Source organism: Schistocerca piceifrons, chromosome 2, assembly GCF_021461385.2.
Source record: "Schistocerca piceifrons isolate TAMUIC-IGC-003096 chromosome 2, iqSchPice1.1, whole genome shotgun sequence".
NCBI lineage: Eukaryota > Metazoa > Arthropoda > Insecta > Orthoptera > Acrididae > Schistocerca > Schistocerca piceifrons.
In genome coordinates this window covers 654,672,717-654,700,714 of record NC_060139.1, presented here as the reverse complement: position 1 = coordinate 654,700,714, position 27,998 = coordinate 654,672,717, and the positions used below count along the sequence as shown (strand labels likewise).

The 27,998-nt window shown below is 41.4% G+C and overlaps 1 protein-coding gene across 1 annotated transcript; it reads right to left on the bottom strand.

Annotated features, from left to right (window-relative positions):
- Positions 1 to 204: 204 nt before the first annotated feature.
- LOC124777085 lies at positions 205 to 25,678 on the bottom strand. The gene is made up of 3 exons (XM_047252365.1): positions 25,560 to 25,678; positions 17,156 to 17,308; positions 205 to 564 (listed from the first exon to the last, which is right to left on the bottom strand). Exons 1-3 carry the CDS (start codon positions 25,632 to 25,634, stop codon positions 373 to 375), a joined length of 420 nt encoding a protein of 139 aa, XP_047108321.1. The 5' UTR covers positions 25,635 to 25,678; the 3' UTR covers positions 205 to 372.
- Positions 25,679 to 27,998: the final 2,320 nt, after the last annotated feature.

Here is a 27,998-nt window from a genome sequence, read left to right as displayed (position 1 = left end):
ATACACATCGGTTCTCATGAAAAAATTATTCCATTGACTAAAACGTGTCTTCATTCTATAATACAGTTTTAAAATAAAGAATTTTTGATTTATTATTTAAATGTGAACACAGTAGTGTGTGTCTCAACCACAAATGTTGTTAAGTGGAATGTATTTTTCATTGGAAAGAAAGATGAATTTATTCTGAATAAATCTGCATTGCCATATTTTTGTATTATTTTATTTTATTAAAAAACATTATAAGATGTGATCAGACAAGAATAAAATTGTTGAGATATCACAACTAAAGAAAGTTGTATGAAAATGATGAAATATTGTTTCACTGTCACACACACAATAATCAGTGTACATTTTTATGAAATAACTAGATTGTTAGTACTGCGGGTAAGGTGCAATGTCCTTATAGACAATAATAGCGTCAGCAAGGAAAACAAAGGAGTTAATCACTGCAGTAGCACCACATGCCATTGTTACTTGCATGTGATCATCAACCCGATTTTCAGCTATCAGAATTCCACCAGATGCCCAGTTCAGGACCACTCCCACCAGAGAGAATGATATATCCTGCAACAAATTTCACTAGTTATGCGTATGCTATCATAATATAGTTGTGTCGCATTGTGCTATTCATGCTGTTCATCAAAAAATGAAATAATACGTGTACGTTTAATTACATTTTAATGAAGACGTAAACACGAGGAAGGAAATTGAGTATAATGAGAAGTAGCCAACTCTGACTTTAACTAACGCGTACAAGAATGTGAAAAGCAGATTTTACAATGGACACCGATATTTTGTATCATGTGCAGTTACTATGTCACAAACACAGGCTACACAAAGGTTCTTTTAACAATTGAGATTTCTGTCACAAGTATTAAGTCATCATCAACATACTGATTTCCTTCTGTGATATCATGAGAACTGCAGCATGTTGCTTCCAGACATTCATGAATCTGTCAGTAAACTGGAATGCAACTCAGAGAACACAACATAGTAATATTGGTTTAAGGTCCTGTGAGCCTATACAGATCCATCACTTTGCAGGGTTGAGTGGAATACTCAGTCATTTGGGGTAAAGACAAGTTGTTTCTTTCTGTTTGAAAAACTGTTTGTTTGAATTTTGTGGGCCCAAATGCTGTCTAAAGTGATACTGTCGAGAACTAGCCTTTGGTTGATGTGTTATTAGGTGAAAGTGGATATATGTGGTTTCTTTAAAACCCGGATATGAGATACTGCTGTGCTCGAATGACTTTTTGTCATTGTTAAGCCCATTGTAAACAGTCTCATATACTGTCTTGACACAGGAGGACCAAATTGTGTTCTTGTTGTGTGTCATGTTATGTAGCAGATGCACTTGACGAGAAGTATTATGGGCTTTATCAGTTCTGTACACCCTGTATGAGAATAAAATCTTCAGAAGTATACATATGTGTGCTAAAGATCACAGTCAAAATGGGAATGGTTCCAGCTCTTACTGCCAAGATTCCCTCATTACTTCTGTCCTAAGGCATCTCTTGGTTTACATTGACTATTAACACTGTTCTACAAAAAGGAAACCTTTTTTTCTATTTCTGGTAAAAAATATTGTGATCCTAGTTGTATTTTGAGTGCTGAATTGAAAACTGTCTTTGGTTTTTTTCTGTCCGGGATAGTTTATGAGTGATCACAATTTTATTTATCTTTTCAGTTTCTGATATAGTGCAGCAAACGTGAGGTGAAAGTCGACAAACACATGCACATCTTTATGATGTTATAAGTTCATCACATTAATGGAGGGTGGGATCTAACATATAACACAGTAACCTTTGTGTATACACTTTGAAGCATTTATTTGAGATGAGAAATTACAGAAAATTGACAAACAATGAGCCACTGCCTTGTAATGCACATCACTTTTTTCTCTTGTATTGTGAATCTTTCTTATCTCGAATGATATTCCAGCAATAATCTACTAACATAGAAGGTACCCACTTCCCTTCATAGCGCCTTTCTATGGTAGAAATGTCTTTATGGAATCTTTCCCCATGTTCATCCGATATATCACTACAACTCTCTGTGAAGCAGTCCAGATGAGAGTCCATCATATGAACCTTCAAAGACCTATTGCACCCCAAATCCTGATATGCTTTGATCATTTCCTTCACCATTGCTTTGTAGTTAGTAGCTCTTCTTCTTCTTCCGAGGAAGTTTTCTGACACCATCTTGAAACAGTCCCATGCGGTTTTTTCTTTATCAGTTAAGCATGCTTCAAAATTTGCACCTTTCTGCAGCTCCCTGATTTGTGGGCCCACAAATACACCTTCCTTTATTTTTGCAGCTGAAAGACGGAGGATTTTGGCAGCTAGATATGCAAACCCACAGCCTGTTGGATCCAAGGCCTTCACGAATTGTTTCATCAGGCCAAGTTCGATGTGAAGCGGTGGAAGTAGTATATATTCAGGAGCTACCAGACTTTCACGTTGTACATTCTTTTCGCCAACTTTCCATCTTCGCGTAGGCCATTTCTTTTTCACGTAGTGAGAATTTCGGTCTCGACTATCCCACTCGCAAAGATAACAGGCATACTTTATGTAGCCTTGTTGCATTCCCAGTACCATAGCAATTACCTTGAAATCTGCACATATTTTCCATTTGTGTTGATTGTATTATAATGAATGTAGCATCCTTTGTACGAATTCGTAATTCTCTTTTGTCAAACTAGCGTAAGCTACTGGAACAGAGGGTATTTTATTTCCGTTGTGGAGCAAAACATCCTTCAACTTGTTTTCAATGCATCTATGAAAAGTCTCCACTCCTGTGAAATATAAGTGAAGTTCAGCACTTTCATCAGGCCAGCAACGTCATTTCAAAATGGTAGTGCTTCGTCAGTTGAAAAATAAGAAATAAAGGCATGTTCTCTGTGCCTGAACACACTGATTTTAGTGCGTTGGTGCAGTAGAGTATACTCTTGTAATCTTGAACCAAGCAGCTGTGCCTTTTGTTTACTTAGTCCTAGATCACTAAATCATTTAAATCTGCCTGTGTTAACAAATGTGGCGATGACTCACTTGTGCAGTGATATAAAGAATCATCATCTGTGATTTCTTCAGTACTACTTATTTCACTGTCACTCGGAATTTGACCTCGAGCTCTTGAAGGTACTGGAAGGTTGTCGGAATGCTGCTCTGGCATTCTCGCTGAAGGCAGATCTGGGCAAACAATGTGCCTCTTCGACTTTTTGTTTGTAAAACCCTGAATTTTTGTTAGACAGAAATAACAATCAGTAACATGGTCCTTAGGCTCCCTTCACACCATGGGAACAGCAAACAACGCCACATTCTCTTTACCTTTCCATCACTGAATTAGTTTGCAGTAACATGTAGCACAACAGAAATGTGGTGCCCATTCTTTATCTTGGTCTCCTACCTCTACTCCAAAGTAATGTTTGCATGCTTTCTTTATGACTGAAGAAATTTTCTTCCTATTTCTGGCAAAAGTGAACTTCCCACAGATGTAGCAGAAGTTGTCCGGCTTATATCGACATCCACGATGACGTGGCATTTCTGCAAATTTAAAAATACTACTTTGGTAATACACCTGTATTAAATTAATAGTAGGGAACTGGAGGAACGCTAATGTGTAAAAACAAGCAGTCGTTTTACCTTCAGCACCAGGCTCAATCAGTTTACACACAGGAACTAAAAAATTCAACTGTGCTCGAAAATATGACAGACAGTTACTTGTCAGCCAAAACACCCACTCGTTAAGACTGACACAAATTGCGGCTAACACCACTGTTGTAAACTCAATGCACCTGCCCCTAGGAGGCATGAAGCTTTACTGCCGAGGCAGCGGCCGGCTGTTGCCGTTTGAGTTAATGAGATGTTTCAGGTGGTCTTAATGCCATAGGTGTGGCGGGGGATAACCTAATGATGTCTGATTCTTCCCACCTGCTGTTGCACAGGAAATTATCACGTTCTATCACTACTGGATGCGGCAACATACCCATATTTCTCTATAACGTCTCTGTGTTTGCCATGAATTGTAAATATACATATATATACATATTACATAAAAAGTATCCCGGACAACGATATTTTGTTTACATATTTGAATTTCCCATGGTAAAATGGCCTAGAAGCACATACTTTAATATCAGAAATAGAACCCATGTCGAACAGTGTAATTTGTCCACTTAATGCGAGTCGGTTTATAATTTGTTTGGGTTTCCCTGACAAGTAACTGGGAATCCAGAATCCTCAGGGTTGTCTAATTATTTCATTTCTGCCATGTGCACTGCTACAGTGGCTAGTATATCTGTAGTAATATACACAATTTTTTTCACTAAGGCATAACAAAGAAAGGAATACTATCAGTTGAGAAATGAATTACTGCCTGTTATAAAAAGTTAAGAAAACATATGTCCCAAGGAAAAGGGGGTGGGTTGATTGTTTCCATTCTGCAGAGCCTTCAATGCAACAAACTATTGTGTTGGTAAAACATTTGGTGGAGTGTAGAAGAGACAGTGCATATTAATTAGGAGATGTGGCAACCAGTGAGTGAGACTTGCGTGATGGATACTGCTGCACAGTGTGCAGTCTTACTGCATGTGGTGACGTGACTGCTGCGGTATGGGGTGATACATCAGCAGGAGGATGAGTAGATGCACGCAATCTTTTAAAATTAATTGAATGTAAATTCAAGAACTGGAGATGATTATAAATTTTGTTTGATATCGAGTACTTTAGTCCAGTCATTGATCTTTTGAGGATGGAAATGCAATGATAAATGCATGCTTAAACGTAAATGCAGAGGCTAGCCGAGCCTGCAGGTGACATTGTTGTATTTGATCACAAACAGCACTTGCAGTGGCCTGAAGATGTTCCAAGTGTCAGTTGTGGTCAGAAGAGTGTTCTCTGTGGCTGTGAGTGCATTATGTCAGAAGTAACTGAATTTTTTGTCAGGGATACCGAAACAAATTATAAACTGACTCATATTAAGTGGACAAATTATTAGTCAATGTGAACCAAGAGATGCCTTACTCACTGCTGGTCAAAAGTAATGAGGGAATCTTGGCAGTAAGAACAGGAAGCATTCCCATTTTGACAGTGGTATTTAGCACTCATATGTATACATCTGAAGATTTTATTGTCATACAGGGTGTACAGAACTGATGAAGTCCATAATGTGGGCAAATTGTTGGTGCTCATATGGTAGGTATACACTGTTATGTGTGAAAGCACTGCAAAGATGTGTAAATGGGTAAGATTTCAGATGGATCAGTAGATACAGAAGGTTGAATTCTCAGTTCATCCTTGGATTTTTTTTGGAGTTACTTATTATTTCTTTCATCTCTGTCAACAATTTAAGGGGAAAATGGCAGTTCGCAATGTGGTTTGAAGTTAATGTGAAACTGTTGGTCCTGCTTTAACTGACTAATACGCCCATTCGGAAGTCGATGCAAGACAAGGAAGGAAGATTTGGGTTTAATGTCATGTCGACAATGAGGTGATTCACAGAAAGATAAGGGCGTGCCACTTCCATCAGGGCCATTGCTAACAATTCACCATTGTGTTATACTTTATCCTCTTGTTGATGAGAATTTTAGTCATAAAATAGAAAATTTCTGCATCTGGCAATATAGGTGGAAAATTATTTTCTATTTTCCCCTTTTTGGTCAATTAATTTTGTCTGAAGTATTTCAAATGATCGAATTCCATCCATGATGTAAGATTCAGGAAGGTCTGTAAAGCACCCATCGACAATTGCTGTAACCACTTAATTGTGATTGAAACTTTTTCCTTGAACAAACTCCTTTATATGTGGGAGAATGTCACTGTGGTGGATGTTCCAGTAATTCACACGTAAGATCCCATAGACTTCCTGTTGCGTGCACCCAGACTTGCACAGTATAGTTTGTAGCTAGGCACAGTGGACTTTGTTTCATCCACAGTACCAAATCAGCACAAAATAATTTCATTGGATTCTTTGTAAAACAGTCCAAATTTTTGCTAGTAAATTTGTATTTGGATTTTCCTTTGGTACACCCTTAGCGAATGCAGCACCCGTATCAAGTGAAGCTTTTTTATAGTCAGTGGTGTGTTTCTTGTTATTCTGCTAAGCTGGTATTTCCATTTTGTGCACAATATGTGGAAGAACGTCCCAGTCATCTTATTCAGGTACTAAGAGTTTTTTTTATTATGTGTACTTCCTAATCATTATGTTGGGTGGCTATGGGAGGACCTTTACCTTTGATGAAGTCACTTTTGGTGTTATGTTACACGTGACCTTGAGAGCGGGTATCGTGTTACAGCAGAGGTAGTTGGACATATGAGGTGACTCTTCTACCTTGACAGGTAAGCGCGCGCGCGCGCGCACACACACACACACACACACACACACACACACACACACCTCCAGTGCCCTTTGGTCCAGTAAGAAGGCTTAAAAAAAGGTGGGAAACTGTGATCAAATGGAATTGAGCTTCTTCCGTCTCCTCCCCCTTTTATATTAAGAATCCATTTTTGTTTGGATCCTCCTCATTCAAGGACTATTCTGCATAGTAAAAGTATGAAACATTAGAAGAGGGATCAGCCAGAGCCAGCAGGCAGAATAAAAATAGGTGTCTTACATTTGAATGTGAGTAATTGACCTTCCAGTATTATTATTGTTATTTATAATAATAAATTCGTTTATACTTACAGTTTGCTATTTTTTTTCAAGCAACCAATGTGCTTATGATAAATAGCAGAACTACTGGACGAGGGCACACATACTATTGTCTGTGCTGCTGCTGCTGCTGCTGCTGCTGCAGGTTGCCAGCAAGCTTTCTGGTTTACTGAACCTGGTGTCATTCAACTATTTGGTGCTAGTTACATTAGAAGTCACTTCTGCAACTATCACAGCTCACTGAGCCACAGCTACTTAAAACGTGACAGTGAATGGATATAAGTATGTAAATTGGGGGCCTATTACTGGACTGTGACTTTGACGTATGGATACAAGTGAAAAAAACACTGGCACCCATATGTAAGAGGTGCGTACTATGAATTTGTTGAGTCTTTTCCCAGTAACAGAATAAGTATGGACCAAACAGAGCAATGTATCAGTTCTTATATTGCCCACGTATTTAAATGTCAGTGGATGATGAGTTCACAAACAGTACTGCATGCATGCGTTCACGCCTGTTGGACAGAATACAGTACAGGCAGAATTTAAGGCTTATAGAAGGCCGCTTTTTACAAAATACTGTGCTACCACTACACAATGAAATTTGTGACAGTGTATAGAAAGTAATGAAATAATTTCTTTTGCCGGAAAAGTTGTTACTTAGCTCCCATGTCCAAGCCATATGGATAGGATGTGGGAGCTAAATAACAAGTTTCTGTAGGAAGTACATGTATTTTATTATATTATATATATACATTGTCACAAATTTCATGACTAAGTGGCGTGCGCGCGCACGCGCACACACACACACACACACACACACACACACACACACACACACACACACACACACACACACACACACACACAATATGAATATGTCACATAACCAGATAAGTATGCTTGAATGCAAGTATTACATCATTTAATCATACCTTCACACCCAAGTCCAACCGCTACATGTGCAGCGATGTATGTCGTCTGATGACGTCACAGGTTCAACATTTCTCATCCCTTTTTGATATATTTCCAAGTATGCGACACCCTTGTGTCTTATATTAAATTTCTTATCTCGGTGTCGCTTTGGTAGTTTTTAAACATTAATAAGAAACAGCCATTATATATACAACTGGTACCACGAGTTAGCACCACCACTGCGCTCATGATCGTCAAAAGCCCATACTGGAGCACTGTTAGAGATAAAGCTGAGCGTGCCCTGTTGCAAAATGCGTGCCTGATAAGCATCTGTCACGTATGCATAGCTTCGTAATGGCTGGACCATACATGGAGTACTGACTGGTGTGTGTATTAGTTTTATACGTTTCAACAATAGTGCTGCTTCAAATGAAGAAGACAACTATTTCCTCTCGTCAAAAATCGACTAGATTTCCAGTCTAGTGAACAGTGTTCAGCTTGAGATTGAGCTAATGTGTGAACAATCACTGGGAGGTATATCAAATTGTTCGGAACTTCAGCGAGTTTGCATCATGTCTCCAGGGTAGGGAAAAATCCGTAGATAGTTTATATTAATTGGTCATTGAAATATGAACTTGTTACAATATTACACTCGACATGGATCAGGCTGACATGTGAAATATCCACTGTTTGATCTGATTTGTAAATTTTCTCGATATTGTTAACCAAACTTGACTCCTCGAGAAACCCAGTATTGACCCTACTGAGCCTTCCTGGCTGAAGTCTATTGTCTGTGTTGTCCTTTTGTCCCATTTTAAATGTATTAACATTTGTAAGTAAGTCAAACCTTTTTGTAGACACTAGTTGAATTCACCAAAGTATCGTGCAACATAATAGAACTGAACTTCCACAGTATCTGTAATGCAGATGGTGTGGCCTAACACTGAGAGTGTTCTTAAGGGGGTGGAGGTTTATTTTATTCCCCCTCTGTGCCTCCCCTACATACACACTCTCTCTCTGGTGACACATTCTCGGCTGTTACAGTGTTTAACTTCAGGGTTTCATAGCATTCCTTTATGCGAAGTTTGCATCCTGTAAGGTGTTCTTATGACATCTTCAAGTGAAGTTACAGTTGCATGTTCTGTCTATTCCGCACTGTTGTCAAAGTGCTGAGAGGTGCTAATGACCTAGCTGTATTGGGCCCTCAATACACTATTATTATCATCAAAGTGCTGAATCAGTTGTTCTTGGCTCCCCTCTCATACAGTCTGATGAAATGATCTCACAGCTTGTTCGTACTGTGCGCAATCCACATTCACACTCAGTTCAGACACTGTTGTGTAGCTGGCACATTGCCCCACTTCGCCATCTCCATTGAATTTAACAAAATGTTATTCCTTCTTGTATACTTACTATTCTACTGTGTAACAGTATATTGCGTGATGCATATTTGGATACAGTCATTTTCTCAATCTTCAATGAGAATGATGACTAAAATTTATGTGTATTTGAGAAAACTGCTTAACCCAGTCACTCTAGATATCCTCGAATACATTATTATTAATCCACTGCAATACTATCGTTTGCAGGAAGTGGACAATTAACGAGTTACTGCTCATCACATTTTTGAGTGCCTGAAATCAAGAAATGTAGGCAAAATGTTTCAGTCGTTTATAGGAAACTTGCAGCAAGAGGCAGTGGTTTGAATGCTATTGATTATTACCTAGAGAGCTTATTCGCATTCCTTCGCTGTGTATGATTTCAAATAAATCTAAACTGATGCCTCAACTGTTTAAAAAGGATATACTTTCCTTGAAGTATGAGCCGTGCTATAAATATGATGATGAGAATGCACACTGTCAGATTGGCGGGACTCCTGTTAAACTGTACTGTGTTGGTTGTAAAAAAGAACTGAATTATTGTTTTTCTTCTCATTAAAAATTATATCTAAAATGTATTCACAGTTGCAAACGCAGACAACCATCAGGTGTATAATTAATGATTACAATAAGAATTTGTGCCAGACTGAGACTCAAACCTAGATTTCCCGCTTTATACGAGGTGTCTCCTTAATCATTTCGGCTATCTGTGCATGACCAACAGCCAGAGCCAAACTTATGTACGTTGTCATTCATGCTTCACAACCTGCACTCTATATTACATCATTACAGTACTGGGGGCCCCCACATGTCTAAAACTCTTTTGTGGATACATGCGTGACGAGCATTGGACTCCGAGCTCGTGCAGCTCTCTTTGTTTTCCGGGCTGCATACCTTCCCTTTCTACATCCCTCCCTGTCCCCCCCCTCCCCCCTCCTCCTGCCCATCTCCCTGCCCTGCCCCTGTCCCTTCCCTTTCTCTGGGAGTATGATTTGTGCCTACATCCAGAGACGGACACTTGTGAATAAATGAAGAGGTTTCTCTTCTTTTATGTCTACCATGTAAAGTACCTATTCGTACTTTGTCCTTCTCTTTCCTTGATTATTCTCTTTCCTTGATTATTCTCTTTCCTTGATTATTCTCTTTCCTTGATTATTCTCTTTCCTTGATTATTCTCTTTCCTTGATTATTCTCTTTCCTTGATTATTCTCTTTCCTTGATTATTCTCTTTCCTTGATTATTCTCTTTCCTTGATTATTCTCTTTCCTTGATTATTCTCTTTACCTTCTTCTCCACTGCAGCATTTGAGAATTCTTCTCTTCTTTCCTTTTCTTTGTTACTCCCTTTTTCTTTCATTCCCCCCTGTGCATGTCTGAAGGCCGACCCACACGTAGTTGGTGATGGGGTAACGCGTAATTCTCTGTCCCCAATAGACAAGTAGGACACATATATACCCTCTGATAAAGACACATATATACCCTCTGATAAAGGCTAGGCTCAGGGAGAGGTGATCACCTTCTGAAAATGCCGATTGGTCCCTCCGTCCGTTTCTTAGGAGGTGTGACCTGAGGTGTGGACAATTGCCCTCGGAGAGCGCCCCCACAAGGAAGGAGCGCACCATCGGAGATGCCGGTAATCATGGGGGATACTTTCGTGATGGTTTCTTCTACTTCTGCACACAAGAGAAAGCAAGATAAGTCTCCACCATAGAAAATTCTGCCATCGTCACCAAAGTTACTAGTTTTTCTTGGTCTGACGAAGGTCAAGACTTCTCAACAGTCAACCCTTTCATTATTCAGAAAGGTGTCGACACAATTGCAGGTCCTGTAAAGTCTTGTTCCTGGTTACGAAATGGCACCTTGTTGTTAGAAACAGATAGTGGCCTCCAGGCACAAAAATTACTTCAAACTACATTACGCACCTTCCCTGTTCAGGTGGAAGTGCACCGTACTTAAAACTCCTCACGCGGTATGGTTTATACAAGATCACTCGATGGATTTCCAATGAGGACATTCAAAATTACCTGTCTGATCAGGGAGTAACGGCTGTACATCGAGTAATGAAAAGGTTTGAAAAGGAATTGGTACTGACTCGCCCTCTCTTCTTGACATTTGACAGAATGCAACATCCATCAAACATTAAAGCGGCATATGAGATCATTTCAGTTCGCCCTTACATCCGCAACCCAACGTGTTACTATCGGTGTCAGAGGTTTAATCATACCAGCCAGTCGTGTTCCAATATGCCAAATGCGTTAACTGTGGCAGGGATGCCTATGAGGATGATGGTCCACCTCCATCCCCTCGTTGCATCAACCATAAGGGTAACCATGCTGCTTCCTCTAGCAGTTGACCAGTTTTTAAAGATGAAAAAATTATTCAAGAAATCCAAGTGAAAGAAAGGGTGTCTTCACCCACTCACTTATCGGCTCCTGCTAAATCATGAACCCCAAAAATTGGATGCCCGGACTTCCATAGAAGAGCCTACTCGTGAAGATTGTTTATCTACGTAGACCTCACAACCATGAACTCCTCCTTCATCTCAACGTCCTGCTTCCAAGAAAGCTCATAAGCCAAAAAGTCCCTCTCCTTCTTTGCCATGGCGTGTTTCTTCTACACTGCCACCAGGTGGTAGCTGCCCTCAGCCGTCTTCCGTGTCGCCGAGACACACTGCTGGCAGCCAATCAACCATCTGATCACTGGCGGCAGGAGCTGCCCCCAACCAACCTATGGATCTGGAGCTTCTGCCTCTGGCTGAATGCAGTTCTACGCCATCGTCCACTGGCTCTCGGCGCTTGCTGAGTTGACAGCAACCGTGGTGAGATTTTTCGTTTTTTCGTCCACCCTATGTCAATGATTCATTTGCGGAATTCGTTGGGATGAACTGTCAATCATCTTACAATCCTACTCTCCGGTCATCTTCTATCTTCTATCTTCAGGAAACAAAGCTAAGTTCCCAAAATCGCTTTGTTTTCCCTCATTTCCAATCAGTCCGGTTTGATCTTCCCACAGTTGCTGACATTCTGGCACATGGGGGACTTATGTTTGTTCTCCATGATACTATCCATTATCACACAGTCCTATTACACAGTTCCTTCTAAGTTGTCGCTGTACGTCTTTTCCTTCCTGGATTCAGCTTCTCTCTTTGTACCATACACATTCTATCGCCCACACCAATGACAAGAGCCAATTTTCTTCATCTCCTTGGTCAGCTCCCACCCCACTATTTGCTGGTTGGGGACTTCAACGCCCACCACCCGCTTTGGGGATCTCCGCGTCCTTGTCCAAGAGGCTCTCTATTGATTGACCTTTTCCACCAAGTGGATCTTGTTTGCCTCAACACTGGGGAACCTATATTTTTGTCTGCCTCCACATCAACGTACTCTCATTAGGATCTTTCGGTCGGTACTGTTCAGCTAGCTCTACGCTTTGAATGGTTCGCTCTTGCTGATACCCACTCGAGTGACACATTTTTCATGTGTCCTTTGATTACAGCCACAACTGCCATCTATGCGCCAAGATGCTGGAAGTTTTCCCAAGCCGATTGGACACTTTCCTCCTCTCTAGCAACATTTGATGCTCTTTAATTTCCTAGCATCAACGATTAGGTCACTCATGTTACGAAAGTTAGTCTTACAGCCTCGGAATGTTCAACACCACGTACCTCCCCTTTGCCCCAACGTTCCCCAGTTCCTTGGTGGAACGAGGTGTGCCGTGACGCAATATGCGAGTGGAGACGTACTCTTTGAATTTTCCGCCATCTTCCTACGTTGGCCAACTGTATCTGCTATAAGCAGTTATATGCATGATGCTGTTGCATAATATGCAATAGCAAGAAGGCAAGCTGGGATTTCTTTACCAGCTCCTTTAATTCCTTCAGTTCCTCATCAGTAATTGGGATTCAAATCCGACGGATACCCGACACGTCCAATTTTTCCCCGACCTCTGGGCTAACCGTCACGCAGGATACCTTAGTGGAGGCAGTAGCAATCTCTAACTCTCAGGGTCAACACTTTGCTAAGATTTCGAGCTCTTCTAATTACTCACCAGTCTTTCTCCTAGAGAAACAGCTTTGCGAAAGAGTGACCTCTTACTTTTTGCTCTCAAAATCGTGAGAGCTATGATGCCATTTTGTCTATGCGGGAACTCAGCCATGCGCTCTCCTCCTATCTTTCTTCTGCTCTGGTACCGGATGGTATTCACGTCCAAATGTTGCTGCATCTATCACCTAGTCTGTGCTAACACCTTCGCCTTTATAATCGACTTTGGGTCGACAGTACTTTTTCCAGAAGATGGCGGGAAGCTATCGTCATTCCTGTTTCTAAACGTGGAAAGGACATACATCTCCCCACCAGCTATCGCTCAATCTCTCCCACGGGTAGCATTTGTAAGGCTTTGGAGCGTATGGTAAATTGCCATTTAGGCTGGTGGCTGGAGTCCCGAAACCTTTTAACAGCTGCCCAATACGGTTTCCGAAAGCATCGTTCCACAGTTGACCAGCTTGTTGCTCTCTCCACTTAATTCACGAACAATTTTCTCAAGAAATGCCAAACGATAACTTTATTTTTTGATCGGGAAAGGGTATACGATACCTACTGGAGGAGAGGCACCCTCCGCATACTGTTGTCTTGGAAATTTAGAGGTCGACTACCACTCTTCATATGTGAATTTATGTCAGAGCGTATATTTAAGGTGGGGGTGAACACTACTCTATGCCATACTTTCTCCTAAGAAAACGGGGTGCCCCAGGACTCCGTGCTAGGTGTTGTACTGTTTGCCATCGCCATAAATCCAACTATGGATTGCCTACTTCCCGATGTCTCGAGCTCCCTCTTTGTCGATTATTTTGCAGTCTACTACAGCTCTCAACAGACCAGCCTCCTTGAACGATGTCTTCAAGAGTGCCTCGGTCGCCTCCACTTATGGAGCATTGAAACCGGCTCCAGATTTTCTCCCAGTAAGACCATCCGTGTAAATTTTTGGCATTGTATGGAATTTTATCTACCTTCCCTACATCTAGGCCCTGTTGACCTTCTGTTCGTGCACATTGCCAAATTCTTGGGACTTACGTTTGACAGAAAACTGTGCTGGTGTTCCCACGTTTCATATATTTGTATATTTCAGCTAGCTGTCTTCGATCCCTCAACACCCTCCATGATCTGAGTGGTACCTCGTGAGGAGTGGACAGAAAGGTCCTCCTTCGCCTATACCGCGACTTAGTGTGCTTGAAATTGGAGTATGGAAGCACAGTTCACTCCTCTGCACGGCCGTCTATTCTTCGGTGTCTAGATTCTGTCCACCACCGTGGATTTCATTTAGCGTCTGGAGCTTTCTACACTAGCCCCATGGAGAGCCTTTACGCTGAGACTGCTGAACCTCTGCTGTCCAATTGGTGAGCTGTCCTTCCGAGTCGTTACACTATTCATCTGTTTACCACGCCTACTCATCTGACGCATGCTGTTTTTTTTCAACGCGTCCGTGAAATGTATTTGCAGTTGCTGCCTTCAATTAAAATGTCCACCCCCTGTACGGGAATTACGTAATATGTATGTGTGCAGGTTGTGACGCACGAACAACAACATATGGAAGTTTAGATGTAGCCATAGGTCATGCACAGATAGCCAAAGGGGTTAAGCCAACTGTTCACATAAAGTGGGAAATCTGGGTTTGAGTCCCAAGCTGGCACAAATTTTCATTGTCATCATTCCAATACATTTCATGTATTTCATTACAGCTATAGTGCTGCAGTGCCTGCTCCTGTGGACATGCATGCGTGTCAGAAGGAACATTGGTGAGTATTTCTTAACAACACAGGCCCTGTAGCATCATAAAAATTATTAACAAGCTCGCCATGTCTCTCTCTTATTTCGTGCAGTGGCTGCCTGAAAGAGGAAGCACTGTGTGTATGTGTGTGTGTGTGTATGTGTGTGTGTGTGTGTGTGTGTGTGTGTGTGTGCGTGTTCGCGTGCGTGTGGGTGTTCATTCTCTAGCCATTGTGAAGCTGTAGCTATGCGTGTATGGGTGGCTGCTTATCGGACCCGCATGTCTCAACGACACATGCTCAGCCGTATCTGGATCACCGCTCCACTTCAGGCTTTGACGATTATGAATGCAGCAATAGGGGCATGCTGACACATTGTACGCAGTTGTATAATTTTAATTATAGTTAGCTGGATTGAACACTGGAGCTAAATAATAAGTTTTCGTGCAAAATATACTGTTTCCTTACTTTCCAAGCACATTGTCACATATTTCATTGTGTAGTGGTAGCACAGTATTTTGTAAAAAACAGCCTTCTATAAGCCTTAAATACTGCTTGTATTGCGTTCTGTCCAACAGGTGTGAACACACAACGCAGGGTACTGTTTGTGAAGTCAGTCTCCACGTTGTTGACAGGTTGGAAACCTAAACATTTTTGTGTAGGGGCAACACAAGCAATGATATTTTACTCAAGTTGGTGTATATTTACACTGTTGTTGCGCAAATGTTCAACAAGTTCATAGTACTCTCCTTTTACATGGGTTCTAACAACACAGTCTGTCTGCGGCAATTGATAGTGCACAATACAGGTGTGTAACATTTCAGTATTTTACATATACGTTTGTGTCCCATGGTGAATAGGTCTAACATTGCCTCAACATACATAACTACTATAGACAACTTTTAACAAAATATTTGAACATCAATAGATGTATCGGATGGGTTATACTTGTTTGTGATCTTCCTCTCTTCTCCATAACCCTACAAAGATAATCCCACTCATACCATGAATATTGAAGTTGATCACCGACACAGTGTGCATTTTCCACTTGTATCCCCCACATCAAAGTCACACCCTGTAGTAGGCCTACATTTACATGTTTGCATCCGCTGCCTGTCACGTTATAAATGTTGGCGAGAAGCAGTACTCTTTAAGGGTCTTGACTGTGACTCTGTGAGCTGTTAGCTGCAGAGGTGACTTCTGCTGATGCGACTGTGGCACTGAATAGTTCAGCAACACCAGCTGTAATAAATCACAAAGCTCACCGTCGACCTTCTGCTGCTGCTGCTGCTGCGGCAGTGCAGACAATAGTATGTGTGTGTCCTCGCCCAGCAGTTCTGTTGCTATCAATAAGGAGCGCATTTTGTTGCTGGGAAAAAAGTGCAAATCGTAAGTATGAACGAATGCAATAATAATAATAGTAATATAATGATGATGATGAATGGTCAGTTACTCACAGTCAAATCAAGATCATCTCATATGCCCAGTTGCGTCAGCTGTATCAGGATATCTCCTCTCAAAATCAGGAGTAACCTGACACCAGAAGTGACGTCATGAATGGTCAAGTTCATCTTTTTCCCACCGTGCATAACTCTCACTGACGTTTCTCTAGCCAGGCTGTACGTAGTTCATGAAAAATGTACCACTCGGTTATTTCTGTTACGCCAATGATGTCAGCTTTTTCCGTATGTCTGTAAGTGTGGGTTTTTCATCCAATAGCTCATGATGTATTCCATTGGCAGTGTTATCTGTGCTGTCAATTTTCGGAGGCTTCTTAAGTCCATTTCCTTCAAGAGTTCGAGGGCTTGGTTGAATGGAGCTATACATGCTGTTTCAACTGAAGGACCTAACTTGAAGGAAACCCTTATGAATGGCGGAAGGTATTTTGTTGGTAATAAACTATCCAGAACGAAAGATTTGATGATGGTGTAGTACTGCAGTTTTTCCATGTGAACGAAACAAACAAATGGAAGTTCGATTCTGCTGAAGTGTGAGTGGCCCATTCTGGAAACCACTGGTATGCTCTGGCTAAATGTAAGCTATCTGTCCGTAGTCCTTATTTACGGGAGTACTAGTCCAGCAACATACGCAGGAGAACTTCCCTGAAGTTTGGAAAGTGACTTAGAGGGATTGGTAGAAAATCACTGCTGCAAAAGCGGAGCATGAGTTGTGCCTGGATACCTCAGGCGATAAGGTCATTACTTCTTAAACTCGAGGTTCCAGGTTAGAGTCTGGGTCCAGCACATAGTATTAATTTCCTTCTGGGAGAAAGATTGTGACAACATGGCTAATTTGAAAAGCCTCATGGAGGAAAACGTAACACACATCAAATGAACATTTGATTATGTTACTGTGCAACATGTGCCAACATACTCTCTGAGTAATTTTGGCCCTGCTGTAAAATATCCCTTCCAGTTTAGTCAGGAAATACCAGCAGTGCATCAAATACTTACACATATTTTTGGCATTAATGCTCGCCGTACGACGCCAACGATGGAGACTGCACAGATGATGATGTAGCCACCGAACGTGGTGAAGAACAGAGCAGGTTCTGCCGGCTGCTGTGGCGACAGCACCATTCCCACAAAGCAGCCCAATGACAGCACCTGCGGCATTGCGAACCACACAACTAATGTGTTACAGACCCGTTACAAATCTCATTTTACTGAGTGTATTAACTACGAATATTAAGTGTAATAGGTACAAGGTTACATCTTCCTTCAATAACTTTCGTAAATTGTGCGCACCTGTTGTCATCTGTGCAAGGTAACGAGTCAATGTTAGAAGCACCTGTGAAAAGCTAATAATCACTCGTACTAATGTTCTTGTTATTTATCTCCCGCAAGTGTCGATTCATTCGAATTGGAAAAAGTTACGTAAACAGGAACTGAATAATGTAAGCCACTTGTGTTATTTTTAGTGGCAACTTTCTCCAGTTCCACATTCATGATAAGCACTTTGTGACTTACAGTATAAAGCACCTGAGGGGCTATGGTTCAATCTTAAATTGCTCCTAGGAATTTATCTGTTACTTACCACTTCTTTCATTCCTGGTGACGATTTGTTAAAGTAAAAAATTTCAAATTACAACATTGTTTGGGGTTCACGTTGACATGGAACACCCACCCCTTCCTCTGAACAACTGACAGGGTAAGTCAATTCAGACGGAGGAAGTGAAGAGCATACCACCTCCAGTGGGACCATTCATACCAAAGTACTGTGGTGTTCAGATCAACCTATAGGTTGAGGTCTGAGGACAGCTTTAGTTTGGAACGAAGCAACCATTGTGTTATTGGAGCTGACATATATGATCGTAGTTACGGTAACACACAGAACCAGTTAATGATACTTGCCACACACTGTTATTCTAATCATCGGATGGTTCGATGTCAACTATGTGAGCCGGCCGGAGTGGCCGTGCGGTTCTAGGCGCTACAGTATGGAATCGGGCGAGCGCTACGGTCGCAGGTTCGAATCCTGCCTCAGGCATGGATGTGTGGTGTCCTTAGGTTAGTTAGGTTAAATTAGTTCTAAGTTCTAGGCGACTGATGACCTCGGAAGTTAAGTCGCATAGTGCTAAGAGCCATTTGAACCAACCAACTATGCGAAGTAGCTACTCAGATGTTGTAATAAATCTGTGTGTCTCTCCCCCCCCCCCCCCCCCCCCCCCCAAGTCTATACAACGGGGTACATGGTACTGGACAAAGTGTGTTCGCAAAATTGAAAGGAGTCCCAAGGAAGCATAATAGGGCCGCCAATATTGTTGTTACACACTAACACACTAACAGAAAGAAATGTGATACCAAAGAGGACTTGTGCAACATAAACAAAAGTTGATAGGCATGTTTCTTCATCTGAAAGATGATGTCTATTCAAATTTCGCGCCAGTCGCGTAAGAGTGGCGCTAGTAGCGCCAACATGATGATGCAAATCAGGTTTGCTTTAAATACATGCTGTAAAAGTTGTGAGTGTTAGTTACCTATGAGATCAGACGTGGTGAATTGATGTTCGTCAAGAATGCCTTTAAGGTGACAAAGATGCCATCAGCTTGTCACTGAGTTTCAAGGGCTACAAGAAGCTGAATGTTCCTTCTGTGATATTGCAGAACGGCTTGGCAGGAATGTAGCCACTGTACATGATTACTGGCAGCGGTGGTCACGAGAATGTACAGTTGCAAGAAGACTGGGCTCTGGTTGGCCACGTGGCCCTAGTGAGAGGGAAAATCATAGTTTTTGGCATGTGGCATGTGGCTGTGGCACATCGTACTGCATCTGCAACAGCAATCTGAGCAGCAGTTGGCACCACAGTGACACAACAAACTGTTACAAAGGGCTTACTTCAAGGACAGCTCTGAGCCAGATGTCCTGTAACATGCATTCCACTGGCGCCAAACCACCACCATTTGCGACTTCAGTGGTGTCAAGTGAGAACTCATTGTAGGACATGGTGGGGGTCTGTTGTGTTTTCTGATTATGAAAGCCGGCCCGGCCTCGGTGCCAGTAATGGAGGAGGGCAGTTCAGGGCCTGCAACCTACCTGTCTGCATGGTAGACACAGTAGACCTACACCTGGTGTTACGGTCTGGGGTGCAATTTCTTATGACAGCAGGAGCACTTCCGTGGCCATTCCACATATCCTGACTGAAAACTTGTATGTCAGTCTGGTGATTTGGCCTGGTGTGCTGCCATTCATGAACAGCATTCCAGGGGTGTTTTACAACAGGATAAAACTTGCCCACATACCGCTTTTGTAACCCACTATGCTCTACAGGTTCCCAATATGTTGCCTTGGCCTGCTCGTTCAGGACATCATCGGACGACGATTGCTTCATCATCCACAACCAGCATTAACTGTCATATATTGACCAACCAAGTGCAACAGGCTTGGAACTCAATCCCACAAACTGACGCCCTGCACCTGTATGACACAGTGCATGCACTTTTGCATGCTTGCTTTCAACATTTTCGTGGTTATACCAGTTATTAATGTTTCAGCATTTCACATTTGCATTGGTTTATCTTGCACTTAAGTTAACATGTCATCTTGCGATGTTAATCACTTAAATATGTTACCTAGACAAATGTATTCCCATTGCTTGTAAAATGACATATGATATTGCTTCCAAATGAAGTGGTCTTCCACACAAATACCGCAACATTGAATATAGACCCTAATAGCGGTGTGTGTATTAACAGCCTGAAAGTGCAAGTGCATGTTGTCAGTGGTGTAAGCTCGTAATAAAATCATTATTCTCACCAAATTCAGAAAGTGATTCAGCTAAGGAACACGGTATGAAGCCGATACTTCCAACTCCCTCATGCCACTGCTAGATATTTCCACACTAACAAACAGTATTTGTAACACATTCTATCTTGATACTATGTATTCAATGTAACAGAGGTTAAGCGATATATCCATGGGGCTAGAGGTGCGGTAGGAGAGTTGATTGACTACGTACAGTAGATGGTATGCTATGTAAGGAATCATTTAAAAAATGCAATGCTAGATTGAAGTCATAAGAAATGTACAAAATCCTATGACGAATACATTGGCTTTCCAGAGCTACAGTGTTACGCTTTTTGGTATAAATTCTAACCACACTCTTACATTGGATCCTATAGAGATGTGTTTTAATGATTACAGCCACTGGTGAATCATGTTTCTGGCACTCTCACGTCTCATAATGAGTCACCATAATCAAACCTGTGTGCTGAGAACACTGTATAGCAAAACTCCAATGTGGTTTTAGACAGTCCCTCTGCATCATGTAACTGTACCTCAGTCATGCCTCACCCTTCTTGCAGCTTTGTCTGTGTGATTGCTCCAGTTTAATTCGGAAATGAGCCACTATATCTACCACCCTCCACATCCCATGGAAAAACAGGACAAGCTGACTTAATGCAACAGGGACATCTTTTGACCTCTCTGTGGAAATGGGAACATGTTGTTTTAGCTCTGTCAACCAATTTCAATATGTAGGGCCAGTGGCAAACAGAGCTTTCTACTGCAATACTAGGTAGTACAAAACACAGTATGAGCAGCTATTCTGCTGTTTAATGGGAAAATTAGCAAGGCTTCACATCATACGGGAACTGGAAGGAGGAAGAGGATTTTGCTACTGCATTGTGGTGCATTTCCAAACTACATACAGGTACAGTTTATAAATGAATAGTATATCCTTTGCTGCGTAATTGACATTGATTTGAATTTCATCATGAGATCCTTCCTCTCCAGCATAGACTGAGTCCTTTTCCTACGAGTTTCCAGATAGGGAATGGGAGAGGGGTCTGTGGCATTTCCCAGAGGGGGGTGGAGTTTAATTTATTAGATACCAAACGTGTGCTTGTATTGGCGAGAGTGTTTCCCAGCAGGGTGGAGAAGGGTGAGGTGGGTTTCTCAGAAGGACAGATTATCCCTAGGGAATCATAAATCAATTAATAGAACAGTAGGTTAAAGGGGGTCATAAATCAATCAAGTTTGCCCCTGAATGTATGCAAGCGACACTAACAAAATGTGCTGACACCCTTGTTGCCCTACTACTTACATGACTTTTGTTCTAAAAGTAATTACAATAAATCATTCCAAGAATGATGTTTTTTATAAATATCCGATATGTGTGAATGACGTCTTGTGAGAGGCCTGTATCAAACACTACCGAAAATCTATAGTAGTTGCTGCTGACCTCGCCATTGTGCGTGACGTCCGTGGCTTACGATAAATACAGGCCTAAGTGCACGCTGTGTGACGTCAGCAGTGGAGCGTTCGTGGGCAACGATTAATACTTATCAAAGCCCTTTGGTTAAATCTTTGATAGTGTAGTAGGGAAGCTTTTAGCCAGGATCTTTAATAAAAGCGAAAGCCAGGACCTAACCCAATTTGCCGTCGTACACATGTAACTTTGCTTCCTTTAGTTCATTTAAGCTATAAAATGATGAAGTATATTTGGTGCATGGCTACCACCACGGTGATCATTGGAAAGTATGGAGAATACGAAATTCGTCATAACACAAAGCACACTAACTACAGAAACCGTAATAAGCGGTTGGAATAGCTGGTGGCTACACTGTGGATGATCAGCTTACATTAAGAAAAAAGAAAGAAACAATGTGGAAGGAGATGGAGTGTTTTCAGAACGTACATAAGTTAAATAAATGTTTTTATTTGTACTCTAAATAATCTATCGTAACCTTAATAAATTCCTCTTTAGCTGATTTACATATTTATTCACATGTTTCTGGAATAATACGTAAAATGGTAACTGTGGGATTCGACTGCTACAAGCATATTGCAAACAGGAATATCTTTCACATGTTGCTAGCAGTCTTAACCTAACCGTTAAACCATCTGTAACAGAAATAACATTCATGATCTAAATAATGAAATACAGCACCAGACGTACTTTTTCACAACGCTTTGCGACAATTTATTCTCATGATCTCAAGTACAAGTACTGACATACGTATTGTTTTTGATGTTTCGGAAAATCAGACAAAATAAATCTTTCCGACTGCAGTAAACCATAAAAAGGCAACTGCAGGGCAAGAGAGGCAAAACAACACACAATAAAACACCTCATAAAATATCATATAAAATACCCACGTAAATATATCCTCTCTATAATGAAAATAAATTCTCGAAACGAGTTCATTGAGCATGAAAAAAGACCTTACTAGTGCAGTGTTTTATTATTTAAATCGTGAATATCAGTTGCAGGCTTTCGAAAAACATCGATTACGATTAACTGAAAGTAAGAAATGGCATGTCGGGAATGATTACCATGTATGCGGATATGAGGGGCCACTTTCGTGAGGGCAAACTGAAATGTCTCTTCGCCCATAATAACTAAATTTAATTGTTTATGCCCTCGCACTGTAGTCACAAAGCAAATTCTGGTGAACACTTCGAGCTTCTCTTCTCGCTATCCACGGTTTCACCCGCAATCATTTCCATCCCTCTTCGTTTTCAAGCAATACTGTCGCTACCAATATATGCTATTGTATAGGCGATTAATTGTTGGGCGTCCATTCCCAAAGAATTACGACGAAATATTTTATGATCGTGTAATAACTCCATTGAAGTAGTCTGGTCGAAGAGGTTTGACGAAAGCTTTGAGAAAGATCATTATTAAAGGTCGTTTACAGTGTAATACGGGCCTCAGGCTTCGTACGTCGGTCGACAGTAACACAAAACTGCTGACGCCAAACTGGTGTGTGCTTAGGCCTGTACCTTAGACCTCAGTGACGTCAAATTGACTTCGTACCCGGTGGCAAGGGGCACCCCCCCCCCCCCCACCTCCACTGCTCACAGAGAAAGAAAAAAATATAGTGTAGTGAGGTGATTTTCTTTCAAGAAAACGATATAAAAGCCGGTATTATGATGGTTATTAACGGGATCGGACCTGGAACTTTATCAAGGCTTCATGCAAGTCGCCGTTCGTCTTCCATAATATTAAAAATACTCTGTAGCCTTATGTCTAGTTTCCCCCCTCCCCTTCCCTTCCCCTTCCTCTCCCGTCCCCTCCCCTCCCCTCCCCTCCCCTCCCCTCCCCTCCTTTACAAACTTACATATGGGTGCCGATGTTTGTACATATTTTGAATTTTTAAACCCTTCAGTTGTATAGACTCCAAGGTCGCGATGTAACAAATTAAACAATAACAGTAGAGAGAAAACCTATTTTACTTCTAATTTGAACGTTAAACCTTGTCGAATGTATCGAAAAATTATCACTAAACCGAGCGTTAGCGTTTAAATATTAAAGTATTACATCCTCCTGGGTTGTATTGACTCGCAGACAACAACAGGGTCAAATGATAATGCTAGGAATGGACTAGAACCAACTAAGAATCTATCCCGTAGTGACCGCGAAGACAGATTAATTACAGCGCGCAGTCGTTCTTTACACGCTCATCTATGAACTTTCACCTACCCTTGATGAATTTCCGTTGGCGATAAGTAAACCAAAACTTTTTTTTGGCGGCTCTGCATCCAAGTTAATTCATTAATTTACGAAACATGAACAACACCCCTACTTATAAAACCATGTCACAGAGTAGAGCTTTCTAAACTCAGCTGAAATTCGTGCACCAAAATTTAGTATGCATGCACGAAGTCTGCCGCATTGAAACCGAGTAAACAGATGTTAAGAAGCCAAAGGCGAACCTACCTACAAGTAAGCAGTTGTTAGATCTACTGTAAAAGGAATATATAATGAGCAGTAGTAAGAGAAAAGGCCACACGGGAAAGTAACTGAGTGATTCTCATGAAGCGACTGATAGCATTACATGAGAAAAACGAGTTTTCCGATTTCTTGCTGTAAACAGTAAAAGCTCATTAAACTGTAGAAAATACTGTATGTTAATGAAACAAAGCTGCGTCAACTCCTGTGGTTGGTTCTTCGGAAGAGGTTCTCCCTTTCCTTTAAAAAAATTAAAAAATACTTGTTTCCCATTCGCGCGGCGTGTTCACTGCTAAATCTCTCATTCGATCCCGAGAAAAAGACTTGGCATGTAAAATTGATTTGTTTCGCGTCTTACAGTTTCATACCACAGTCTGATGATGAACTGTCCAGTTTTTCGTTGTGGGTCATAGTTACTGTGACACTCAATTTCCAAGTAATGTGTTTCATAAAATTTGAAAGGTTTGCTGTGAAAAATGTGTTCGCTGCCTCATTTACATTCGATTCATTTTTAGTTCACGTTGCTGTATACTGAATGTAGCTAACATGTAATTGTTTCTAAAGTTGGAAGGAAAACCAATCTCACTCAGTATGTAGAAAATAGAAGTTACAATATTTTATGCGAGTGTTCCACGCACAAGTAGACTGCGGTTCACAAGGAGAGCGCGCTTACTCATCACCACCGATTTCGTCGGGGTTTGTGATGTATGCAGGGCTTGGCCAGAAATAAAAGGGACACAAGTGGGAACGGCAGGTGGCCAAGGGTTTAAAAGAAAATAGTGTTTTTGGCGCGGCTCGGGTGAGGGATGCATGGCATGGTGGAAGGAGTGTGGAACGGTAAGCTGAGTGTTGAGGGTTCGAGTCCGTCTGTTGAAACTATTGTACCTTTTCTATTCACAATTTTTGCGTTACTTACACTGCAAAATAAACAGAAATAATGTTTAATATATTGTATTTATTAATACTTTCATAAAAAGCACGAAAAAGAAAGGCAAAAAAAAATTTGGATTACATATAATTTTCCAGGAAGCAATTTTAAGCTGGACACTAGAACTTCGTATATAAAATTAGAAGCTTTCGTTATTTTACAGCTGATGATTTACACTTGCTCGGGTCATACTCATTGTGAAAACAGTCGTGAACAGTTCGTGGAAGTAAACGCACGTTTCTCAAACTAGTGAGAGATCTATTGTAGTACGTATTACTGGAACAACATGATGAAGGAGAAGAAGACTCTACACCAACAGTTAGATAATAAATTAGCTGAACACATATTTAGAACAACGTTGGAGACAAAAATTTCCTTACGACAGTTATCAATCGTCATTTATTAAATGAATATGATTCATATTACGCAGTATGTTAGTGAATTTATGGGTCTATGTGTAATTCAAAACATTTGAAGGAGCCGTACTCAGCTTTGCTTAATTTATACTCTCTATTCTGTGCCCATGTAATCGAAAGTTTTTTTCCGCCCCTCTCTGCCATGTGACTAGCGGTAGTATACCAATCTCATAAGCACAAAATTACATTTACATCAACACCAAGTCTGTACCGAACCGTAGATTCTCTAACTTCTCATAAACAAGTAGGCAAACAAAAGAAGAATGTAGCGAAGAATAGCACAGAACAGCGATATGGTGGAACTTATGTGGGGGCTGGATTAGGATGTTTGTTGCTCACCAGTTGGCAGGTCTTCAGGCCGAGTTTGATGTTGCGTGAGGCCAGCTCACGGCAGACGCTGGTGTGCTGCATCATGGTGTGCCAGACCAGACTGCGAGAGGCCCGGATACTGCCGTCGGCGGGCGGGAAGTGGCGGTTGGCCGATACCTGGAAGGGAAGTGAGCTCGCGCCCGATTTCTGGTTGCATCCGCATTTAGAAGATCAACATACGGTGGATCCTCCTTTATGAAAATGCGACGAAAATAATTTCTCTTTAGACATTAAACTATAAAAAATAACATGCAGTTTTCCCAGTAAGATGGCGCTAGTATCGTAAGCTAAAGGTCGGATATTCAGTATTTACAGGAACTCCGTCCGAACAGCCCTTGGAAGGCCCAACGATACACGACCGGCCGCCGTGCCATCCTCAACCTCAGTAATCACTGGATGCGGATATGGAGGGGCAAGAGGTCAGCACACCGCTCTCCCGGCCGTATGTCAGTTTAAGAGACCGGAGCCACTACTTCTCAATCAAGCAGCTCCTCAGTTTGCCTCACAAGGGCTGAGTGCACCCCGCTTGCTAACAGGGCTTGGCACTAGCCCAGCTCAACAGTGCTTAACTTTAGTGATCCGACGGGAATCGGTGTTACCACTGCGGCGAGGCCGTTGGCCACACTTACAGGAGTGTACTTTTTAAAATCCATACAAAACGATTGTGGTCTTCATTTAATCGGTAAATTCGGTTTTGAATGTACTCATTTTTAATTTATAATCCTTGAAGATCTCATTTCAATCAAATTATTAACTTTATTATTTTGCGCAAATTTAATCAAGTGAATTGTGTAAAAATGGGATTGCAGTAAGGTAGCGTGTATAGTTTCTAGTGATGCGAAAAGAATGTGCTTTAAATGTTTGCATGACAATAATCAAACAAGAAAATTAACATATCGATGTGGGACTAATGCAGGCCAAATATACAGTCTGTAAAACTTTTGGTGAGCCTGCCCGTTCTAGTTCCCTTCGGTAAATGTCTGTAGAATTCCATAGACTCCTGTCACTTCTCACTGTTGCCAGTCTTCATGTTATTGAATTATATATATATATTCAAATTAATTTCATATTAATCATTAGAAATAAGTACCACATGTAAAGTGGGCCTGTTGATAATGAGGTCCTACGAAACTTTGGTGTGGCATTTCCACCGCAGCAGATGATCGTCACGAAATACGTTGTGAGCCTCACCCATTACCCCACAGAAGTTTATGCACATCTCCTCTCCCCGCATACCCCTCGGTGCAAGGCTTCCTAAAGCTTTTACAGACTGTAAATGGAATGATTCGTCCGCTAAGTATAATCGATATGTCATGATATTCATATTATTAAAAATACCGTATTTATAATGACGCAAGTGAAGATTTCAAAAGAAAAATGAATAAAAAGAAGAAAAAGGCAAAATAAAATAAAAAATGACTTGGACAAGGATTCGAAATTAAATAAAAATTAAATCCAAATTACACGGATGAAAACAAAGGCGACAGAAATTTCGATTAAGATAACTAAAAATTTAAGCTCGCAACTGGAACAGTACCCATAACCTGCAGTTTGCGATCCTAGAGCTTTCGTCAGATTTTATGTGAAACTTTTTGGCGCATGTGTAGAATTTCAAGGTCGTGAATTTTGCCCCACACGCGTTACATGCGAGGTGACATAGCTACCTAACAAGAAATGGTGTTTGCGTGTGAATCGCGCGAGGTAATTATACTCCTATGCTGTCACGGACTGTCATGTAGATCATTCAATATACAGGGTGTTACAAAAAGGTACGGTCAAACTTTCAGGAAACATTCCTTACACATAAATAAAGAAAAGATGTTATGTGGACATGTGTCCGGAAACGCTTAATTTCCATGTTAGAGCTCATTTTAGTTTCGTCAGTATGTACTGTACTTCCTCCATTCACCGCCAGTTGGCCCAATTGAAGGAAGGTAATGTTGACTTCGGTGCTTGTGTTGATATGCGACTCATTGCTATACAGTACTAGCATCAAGCACATCAGTACGTAGCATGAACAGGTTAGTGTTCATCACGAACGTGGTTTTGCAGTCAGTGCAATGTTTACAAATGCGGAGTTGGCAGATGCCCATTTGATGTATGGATTAGCACGGGGCAATAGCCGTGGCGCGGTACGTTTGTATCGAGACAGATCTCCAGAACGAAGGTATCCCGACAGGAAGACGTTCGAAGCAATTGATCGGCGTCTTAGGGAGCACGGAACATTCCAGCCTATGACTCGCGACTGGGGAAGACCTAGAACGACGAGGACACCTGCAATGGACGAGGCAATTCTTCGTGCAGTTGACGATAACCCTAATGTCAGCGTCAGAGAAGTTACTTCTGTACAAGGTGACGTTGACCACGTCACTGTATGGAGAGTGCTACGGGAGAACCAGTTGTTTCCGT